Source organism: Eurypyga helias, unplaced genomic scaffold (assembly GCF_000690775.1).
Source record: "Eurypyga helias isolate BGI_N326 unplaced genomic scaffold, ASM69077v1 scaffold15953, whole genome shotgun sequence".
NCBI classification, from domain to species: Eukaryota; Metazoa; Chordata; class Aves; order Eurypygiformes; family Eurypygidae; genus Eurypyga; species Eurypyga helias.
In genome coordinates, this window is record NW_010243232.1 from 1 (window position 1) to 10,180 (window position 10,180).

Consider the following 10,180-nt stretch of genomic DNA (forward strand, 5'->3'; position numbering starts at 1 on the left):
GCTCACTCTGAGCGGCGCCAGAGGCAACACTGTAAGAACACTGTAAGAACAGTAGATACAACATTACATTAGATCCCTGCAGACACAGGCAAAGGTGATGAATCTGATCGAGGGTCTGGAGCACGAGTCCTGTGAGTATCCCAGTGGTCTTTTCTAACCTGCAACAATCTATAGCTCTCCAATTATTTTTGGAGTATTCTAATCCTTTTGTTAATCAACAATCTAGTTCCATCACATTTCTATTTACTGGAGGACCATATAAATTCCTTGTGAAAATCTTTAATGTGTATTATTACACAAATGGTTTAACACAATATATCATCTATCTTGTAACAGATTTAGACGTCTAGACATTGGAGTGTTTATCCTCTTAAGGAAAAATATTTTTTCCACTCAAAGGTAAATTATATCAATACGCTAAGCACCTAGGCTGGGTTCTCTGAGTCCAATTTCTTTCTGCTTAAGCTATTACTATCAGGGTAAAAAAAAAAAAAGCACCCCATAACCCACAAAAAACCCAAACCGAACACACATGCTGGTTATAAACAAAGATGACTGATTTGGTCAAACATCTGCCAGACAGCTTTTTCCCCTCTATGTTTCTCACAGATTTGTAACATTTCAGGTAACTGAACTCGTCATAATCACAACTATCTCCATACACTCTCCCTATGCTCTAGCCTTCTCCTTAGAACATCCTGAAGTAGCCCTCCTTGTTCTGTGCTTTACCTCTTGGCTACACCCCTTATATACAACTTAGGTTACTAAGGGCACAACTGCCAGTTTCTTGTGTTCTTTATGAAGATCTGCCCACCTTCTTTTGCATGGATTTTGTCACCTAACTTATATCAAAGTTCAGAGGAAAAGGTAAGTGCATTGTCAACCATCACATGTAGAAGAAAATTCCCTAATAAAAGCAATATTCTACAGAATGGTATGTGTTTCTTTCTCTTGGGATTAATATGGTGATTAAAATCCTGGTGATGGTACGTACTCAATAGATTGTCACTTCATTATTCTTTGCAGTTCCTCAGAGGAACAGAAGAGGATCCAGGAATCCTTTTTTTCTTTTAGATGGTTTTTTGTCTGGGTGTGTGCATAACCAACTATTTTTAAGCATTTTGGTCTTCTTTTGGTTAAAGATCCAATTTTCCCATTTAAGTATTAATGAGGCATTTTTAATTAGAAATAGGTCAAGCACAAGAAGAAAATTGTTTCTCTGTTCTATTTTCATAGAAAAAAAATTGTGAAAATCTTTCCTTTAATATGCAATGAGCAAAAATAGCCCGTGGTACGTAACTACCTTACCAGGAGAAAAACAGGTTACTCTTCTTTCTAAATTCATAATAATTTGATGTGGAAAAGCAATCTAATAGTAAGATCTTTGTTTCAGAAATTAACTTATTCACTGTACATATTATGAAAGCAGATTGAGAATTAATATCTTAGTACAAGTTAAAAGGTAACAAAAATTCAGACCTTTCTGAAACAAATAGATTATGTATGACATAACATAAATTTAATACAATTGTTATTACAGTCTATGTAGTAGAGAGAGTTTTGTCAGGCCTTAAAAACAATGGATGTTTCAGCAAGAATTATCTCTGTTCTAGAGTGATATCCTCTTTTATAACTGTGTAATTTAATTAGGCATTTTAGCTTAGAAGCACTGTTAGCAATTCTGAGTACTCCAAAGCCTCTCCCCCATATTTCAAGAAATTTAACTTAGATTACAGCAAATAAATATGTCCCCATGGCTATTTCAATTTTGTAGAAATTTGATTAAAAAAACTCTAATCCCCCTGGTTATTGGGACAACAAATTCAACCTTACATGAATATAGTAACTGGCAGGATGTGACATAGGCTAGAATGGCTACCTTATCTTGCCTAAGTTGTGACCAATGCCTCTACTTCGAAGCCAGGTTTAAGGAATAATAATTGGTTTTCCTCAGTTCTTTTCCCTGGAAAAGAACATGCAGGATGAAAGAACACCAGCACTTGCTGCTGCAATACCTTAGCAGTGCTACAAATACAAGGTAAAGGTTAGTTATACATTTTACATTTATTTGCAGCTTTTCTTTAGAAGAACAGTAAGTGCAAATAGGAGAAGAAATTTGCCACCAGGAAATTTGTTATCTGGTTTCGAAACCACACTGAGAAGTGGTAGGAAGACTAATGGCCCTATTACAGCTCTTGTGACCCAGAAGAAAATGTTCTTGGAGTGTTGTGTAATGGTGTAACAGACATGTTTGTCTAGACCTCAGAGTGTGTCAGATTACAAGTGATTTTTATTAGCACAAGTAGAAATGTACTGTTATAAAATCCTATTAACCTGCACTTACACAAACTACCTAGGTTTAAAGCACAAGTAATTCAGGATACTAGGAAATTAGCATAGCACTTCTAACAATTTATAAGGGTACTTGGATTTGAGTCCCTGTTAGGAAACCCAAGGTTTGGCACAATTAGGCATAAGGCTGATACACCAAGTGTGATGTCACATGAAACCTGGAATGAAGCCTTCACCCATCTTGCCCTTATAGGAGGAGCCAAAATGATCTGAGGAGGATCTATAGCTGAGGAGCCAAAATGATCTGTAAAGCAAGGGTACTTTAACCCTTGAGTGGGCTGCACAACAGTAATTATGTAGTCAAGACCATAGTGATCAATTTAACCCTCTGCAACTACAGGGGACAACCTCAGAATATACGGATTAATACTTTCATCTGGTTCATCAACATGAGGGTTGTTTTCTCTCTCCCATTAGAATGTGGTTTGGCTATTGAGAACTATTGAACAGATGAGCTACTGTCTTGCTTTCCTTGTGTTATAAACACAACTCCTTTCTGTGCTTTCCACCTCAGCTGCACCAAGCAACATCTCAGACATCTACTGACCTTCATTTGGATCCTTCACACATAACTTGGTGGTGGAGCGAGATGGTGGTAACATTGACAAGCTCTGATCACACCATCTACTGTTAAACTTAGAAAAACATCTTAAGACTCTGCTCATAATTAAAGCCACGTTTAAGTTTGCTATCCCAGGTGTCCATATCATACTGAATTCTTTGCTTCCTCTTTTAAAGCTCAGCAAAAAAAAAAAGCATCAGCCCTCCTCTGAGAAGGGGAGACAGTTAGTCCCATGTTCTCTACACTCTTCCTGATACTGCCAGGCATAACGGAACCCGTGGGGACAGTCTGACAGTTATTTGTACTAGAAAAGGAAATGCCCGAAGCACAGGACAAGGTGGTAGCAAGGTAGGATGGAAACAGCAGACCAGCACAAAAATCAGTATTAACAGAATATAAGTGGAGTTGGGGTCATTTAAATACAAAAAGATTACAAAAAGAATTTCCCAGCTTATCTGAGGTGTGACTAGTACTAGGAGGTAAAAACCCCACAGCTTTCAGGAGGTTAGGTATACAAAGGTGTCATGGCTTAACCCCACTCAGCCACTACACACCACACAGCTGCTCATTCACCTCCCCACTCCTCCAGTGGGAGGGAGCACAAAAGCAAAGTTTAAGAAACAGGCTCCTGGAAGAAACTTACACCCACTTTCATGCACCGAAATTGTAGTGTCTGTACTTCTTCAGGCAGATAAAAAACAAACAAAACTTAGTGTTGACCGCATTTTGTCCTTAGCATGTTTTCCTTTTATGTATCCACATTCTGCAACACATTCTCTTTTCAGAATATCATTCATATGCCTCACTAGCACTGACATTATAAAACCTCTTAATGATTGAGTGGAAAGACAGATGAAAAGTTGCCTTAAGGCTCATAAATTGTTTATTCTTTATGCCATCTGTATCCTTGAATCTTTGAGCTTGTGATACACAGCTCAAAGCAAGATTAGAAAATAGTTTACAAATTGTGATAGTTGTAGAGAACTTTTTCTTCAAGTAATCATAAACACTTACATTTCTACTACTAGGTGATTTAACAACACACATTTCTACTACTAGGTGATTTAACACTCTACTTTAGCTTGCTCCACCTTATCAATATGCTGATGAAAATCAAGGGACAAGTTTAAAATTTTATCAGATCTACATCAGTTTTTCTCAGGAGTCTATTACACAAGAAAACTTCTGCCTCCCTCCAGGTTTCCCAGGCTATCAGCCAGCACATGAAACCAACTACTGGAGGCCAAGTCTCATCATCTTCTAATGCTTGCCCTTGCCTAACCTGCAGTTTATTCCAGGTGTAGTTGAAGTGCTAAAATTAATCTCACCACAAATGCCAAGTCCCAGGTTCTGCCAAGTGACCTTTCCTAGGGCTTATCTAGACCCCAGGGAACAGCTGGTCTCAAGTTCTTTGGGTTCATGTTGGGTTTTCTCCCCCCAAACAATTGGAAAACATCAGCCGAAAGAATGTTAAAAGCATTAAGTCCAACACTCAAAAGGTAAGAAACCTGAAAATTAACAAGAAGCTTTAAACAAAGGCTAATCACACAAATTTGAAACAGCCTTCTCCTGTCAAGGTACATACAAGTGGGTACTGCTTGTTTATTTTTCACAGGAGTGCTGCCTTTTCCAGGACACTCAAACAATGCTGCAGCAATTAATCAGGCTTCTGTGGGCACAACACCACTGACAAAGCATCAGTTGTTGAGGTAACCATGAAGGTGTGGGGTACAGGTGCAGAATGCTTGTGTAATGACCTCAGCTTTCTTGGATCCAGTAGCATCTCAGACTAATAGAGACACCCATCACATTCCCCATCTCATCTCAAAGCACCTATTCCTCAACTGACTCAGCTGTTACCCTTGCTGCAACATCAGGATGCTGGCCTGACACCACAAGGATAATTAGACCACTTTTTTTTGTTTGTACCAAGCACAGCCTCAAACTCCTTTCCTACAAGTCTCAATTGGACAGAAAATTCTCAGAGGATAGCTTAAAAAACCATGGCAACACATTTCCATTTCAGCAATGCTGTCTTGAGGCCTCTGTATTTACAGGACTGGTTTATAACAGCTTTTTCCTTGACTGAAAGGTCATTGCTCTGTTGGATAAGACTTATAATTTATGATATATAAACTTCCCCTGAAGTATTCTGCAAGTTGTTTAAGTATGTGCTTCTGTGGCTGTTATCTCTATATATGTTGCAGATGTACTTGGCTTTGCTGCTACAATTATGATATTGTGAGGTTTCATTACAAGACTTGAGTAATTATCACTGAGGTCCTCAGTCAAGTGGCTTTCCTGGTGCATATTATTTCAGGTGAACTTGTTTTGGCTTATCTTCAGTGACATTTAAAATTTAACATTTACACAGCCGTTCTATGAAAGCATTTGATATTTCAAATATGTATTGAGAAATTGCATTGTTCTGTTCCAGGGTTGTTCATTTCTTAAACATGCAAGAGTGTTTCTACAAATCCAGCAAAGTACCCTCAAATATTTCCCTCACATTTTAGCATGTGTTTACCTCTTCAAGAAAACACCCCTCTTTTTCAAGTTCATTGAAATTTTATTCATATGCAAATTCACCTCCTATATGGTACTTGTATTTCCTGTAGTTAACATCAATCTCAAGTTGCATACCCTATAAATTAGACCATTTAATGAGTCTTACTTCATATTGGACCTGCTAGGTAAGTCAAACATCTTTAAAAAATATTTCCATTTGAATTATGCTGAATCCTATTGAACTGTATCACAAACCTTTTAATTTTAGATTTTTCTTTGTGTTTCAGTATTTTAAAGTTTTTCACCTACTTTTACAGAGGCTATCAGGTGAGATGAAGATACTTTGAAAGATAGATGCCATATTGTAAGAATAATTATTAAGAGTTGTTTCCCTCTTAGACCATTGATAAAAAGACAGCATGTCCCAGTATCTTAACCTGGTTTTCTCTTACTAAATCAGATGTGGCTATTACTCCCCTGTATAAAGACAAACTGTAGCTCTTTGCATGGGAAAAATCACATATAATGCTATCTGTTGTACCAAAAAAAGCTTTGAAGGGGATGTTCCACATTTTTTGCTCTGTAGACTTGCAGACTGCATCTCCTCAAAAAATTTTATTTTGAAATAACTTAACTTTGCAACTACATCAATGACATTCATGTCACTGGGGGCAAAGCTAATATTACATAAAACTTCAAACCGAGACAACAGAATTCTGTAACTTCTTTTTTTTTTATACAGGACTCTACATTGGAGGGTAAAACAGTCTGTTTTACATTTGGCTTTAAATAATGCTGTGTCCACAGTTGTTCCACCAAATCTTACGAGTAGCTTTTTTCTTGGTCCCGTGCTGTGCTGAAGGTAAGCCAGCAGGAACTCTTCCACTGTCCACTTTCACACACTTGCCTGATGGACTAAATGAAGGCTTTACACCAGGTAGATGTAGTTACCACTTCTTTTTCATCTAGGTGTGCTGTTGCATTCCATCGTTATGCTTTGTAAACTCAGTGCTATGCTCTATAATCTGATGTGGGTTCTACCTGCTAGAAAACAGATCAATTCCTTGCATCAAGTAAGATGCTCAAGTCTCTACTACTTAGTGATGCAATGGTTCATTCAATTCACAGAAAGGTTATTTTCCATAACAGAGGGCACAGGAAGCTTCTTGCTAAGTGTTAGGCTCAAGCTGCTAGCAAGTGCTTGCACAGCCTGAAGCATTCTCTCAATCAATAGACAGTTTAAAATCAGCTAAACCTACTGCACAAGTGCCAGCCTTTCACCTGGCCCGGCTCAGTCACTTAGAGTGAAGACTAACTCCAATCGCTAATTCAGGTTTTGCATAAACATCACTGCTCTGCAGGTAGTTCCCAGGAATAGACTCCCTATCCTTATCAAGATCAATGTGTGCGAAGTTCCCCCATTTAAAACACAGCAGTAAACTGAAACAGGTCAAACACCTTTAAAAGTTTGCATTCATTTCAGTTACCTCTGCTTTATGTTGAAAGCTAGGATTCAAACTGTAACTCAAAGTGCGTAACAGCTGGTTTTGTTCATAGGTTTCCTCCCGCTGGTTGACAAAAGGGAAGATGTTATCTGTCAGCTGGAGCAACGGATTGCCAGACTTGAAGGAGGTAATTTATCTGGCTTTACTTTCTGCTGTAGCCTGATAAACATACATGTTTGTCTACACATAAACAGGAGGAGCAACAAAAATGGCTTCTTGGGAAAAAGGCACAATTTTCTGCCTTTTTATTGTATTCCATTTAAATGTTGCTCACTGGTAGATACAAGTGTGGTAACTCAAAAGGGGAGAGGGGTTATTTTTTCCTAACTAGTGGGAGACACCCAGGTAACAGCTCTGAAGAAAGAGTGCAAGCTAGTCAAAAATTTCAGATTGAAGTCCCTACCTATGCAGAACTGCTCCATGGGCACATGATGCTCCTGACAGTCAAGTAAACTGAACTAAAAACATACCAAAACAATCACAACCAAATCACATCCAACATCCTACTCACTCAAGGAATGACTTACACTCTTGTATACTGCAACCCATCTCAGACAGCTTATGCAGAGAGTCAGGGAAATAATATATATTTTTCCCAGTGTAGAATTCTACTCCCTTCCCTCCTCCTCTAATCTCTTTTGTGCTTCTATTTATTTGTCTGTTTATCTGTGTTTCTTTTTATCCTCCCCTAATCATCTCAGATTTCTTCTGGCTTCTGAGGGTTGTCTTTTTTTTTTCTTCCCCCATCTTAGATTTCAAATTTTCCTCTCCTTTACTTTTTTCCTGGGTTTACTGTAGTTATGGAAGAAGATAGCAGGAATTAGAATAGGCAAAGTTGCCACAAAACAATACGTAGAAGATTAACAGTTTTCACCTCATTTGCAGTCCTCCATTTGGAAAAGATGATGATAGCATCGGGAGGAAAAGTGTTTGCTACCAATGGGAAAAAGGCTGATTTCCATACTGCACTGAAAGAATGTGAAGAGGCTGGAGGGTCTATTGCCACTCCGAGGAACCCAGGCGAGAACGATGCTGTTCTGTACTTTGTGAAACGTTTTAATACCTATGCCTACCTGGGCATAAAAGAATCTGCAATTCCAGGCAAATTCCAGTTCGTGGATGGTACCCAACTGAGCTATACTAACTGGCATTCAAAAGAACCTTCTGGCAAAGGGGAAGAGGAATGTGTGGAGATGTACACTGATGGCACTTGGAATGACAAGAGATGCAACCAGAATCGCCTTGTTGTCTGTCAGTTTTAGTGCTGCTTGCTCCCTACCCAATCCCCCTTTGCTGCTCCCTGGCAAACACCCAGGAATATGCTTGCCCAGCCCTTGTCTCTTCCTTTGTAGCTAGTGAACTCAGATAATGCAGCATGAAAAATAAAAAGTCATTCTTCCCTGTCTGATTTTTCGTGTAAACAAATGCCAGCCATTAAAAGGCAATTGTAATGACAGCAGCAGCCCTTGTGTCTGTTCTGTTATTCCATGCCCACTGAGTTTCTTGTTAGGACTGCCCATGGTTTCCTACAGCTCTGTTAACTTGCTGACTTATTACAACCAGAGCAAGAAGCAGGTTGCCTGAGCACATAACCCCAAGTGACCTGTGCCACAAGGTCTTCCAGCACCCCTTTATCCATGAGCCTCTACACTGTGTGTATTTTGATCCTTTCTATAAGTTTCACATACCAAAGCTCCCCAGACACCCTGCTACCACTGCTGTTGCTAAGCCTCCTTTACTCTGGCTATCTCCACCCACAACAGATCCCCAGAAGCAAGCAGTGCTGCTAGGGTGACACAGAGCTACGAGCATGTCATGTTTTAACTCTGGCTAGCAAATATCACAACATCACTCTCACAAATCCCCCTCCCCTCCTGCAGTGGAGGGGACTAATTGGAGGGAAAAAGAAATAAGTAAACTCCTAAAATTCAGGTAAGAACTATTTACTAATTAGGAGTAGTTGTATATATTAACTTAGATTTAATAATTAAAATACAAAATAAACAATATAATACAATTCCTCACCACTCACTGACCAATGCACAACAGGTGCTGAGTAGTGAGAGTCAGACCCAGAGAGCCCAAGTCACAGCCCAAGAGCCATCACAGCAGATTCTGAGCAAACCCTATCAGCAATAGCAGCCCTGGAAAACTAAACCAACCCATCAACTCCCTCACAAATGAGCCAGCACAGGAGTTGGCCAAGCAGCTAACACAGGAGGTCAGGGAGAGGGTTAGCAGGTCCCAGGAGTAAATGAGCAATAGAATAAGGGAAAGTAATGGTTACCAGACCCCCTCCTTGCCTCTGCCCCGAGCATGACCTACTGTGGCATGAATTACCTCTTTGGTCAGTTTGGGTCAGGTGCCTGAGCTGTGTGTCCCCTACACTGCCTGTAGCAAGACAGCAAGAGCTGGGAACACAGCTGCAGTGTCAGAAACTGAAAAAGACCTGGAATTTAGTGCAGGCATTCCCCAGCACCAGCTGACATTCCCCAGCATCTCATCATTGCTGCTCTCTGCATCTAGGAACACAGCTTCCTAGCAGCCACAGTAGAGAGTTAACTGTTTCTCTGTGCACAGAGCACAAGGGGGGTTCACCCCCCCACAACACTTCCCAGGGGAAAAGACTTAGTCAGGAGGTCTGCAACCATCATATACCTGAAAAGTGGTGGCCAGAAGCCACCTTGTCCTGAGCCCCTCCAGCAACTCCTAATCCTTCCCGACTCAAAGGAGTAACAGCACAAGAAACCCAAGGACCCAGGCCACGTGGGGTGTGGGGGGAAGAAAAGATGCAGGACCTGACAGGAGTTGAGGTTCCCCTGTGGTTTGGGGAGATCAGTAAAGCCAACAGGCCAAATATTTTAGGCTACATAGAAGAGAGATTCAGCTAATTTGTGTGGACCACAGAGCTGCTTGGCAAAACCCTATTGGGATTCCCATGGGGCTAAGCTTGGTGGTTGCCTACATTCCTGAAACAGCCTATACTCTGTTCTTAAAGCAGAAGATTCTCAGGGCCTGCACCCTCCAGCTCAGGTAAAGGATTAAGACAAAGCTTCCTGAGCAACTTTGTTTCTGAGGTCTAATCACCTACTAAATTGAGTATTCCCAGTGTAGGTGCACAGTTGTGCAGCATAACAGGCACATCCAGAGATGTCTGGGAGTTTCTTTTCCTCCTTCTGAGGCAGCTGAAGTCACAGCTTAAATAAATGAAGGCTCTTGCATAAGCTCCATGACATGGTGCAAAGGCTGGCTG

At 40.3% G+C, this 10,180-nt stretch overlaps 1 protein-coding gene across 1 annotated transcript; it reads left to right on the forward strand.

Moving 5' to 3' along the window:
- Positions 1–6,979: 6,979 nt before the first annotated feature.
- Positions 6,980–8,189, forward strand: LOC104507904 (pulmonary surfactant-associated protein A-like; the record flags this gene model as incomplete). Its single annotated transcript, XM_010149340.1, has 2 exons — positions 6,980–7,054; positions 7,813–8,189. Coding segments are annotated over 2 exons (452 nt in total), but the record flags the coding sequence as incomplete, so codon positions are not given.
- Positions 8,190–10,180: the final 1,991 nt, after the last annotated feature.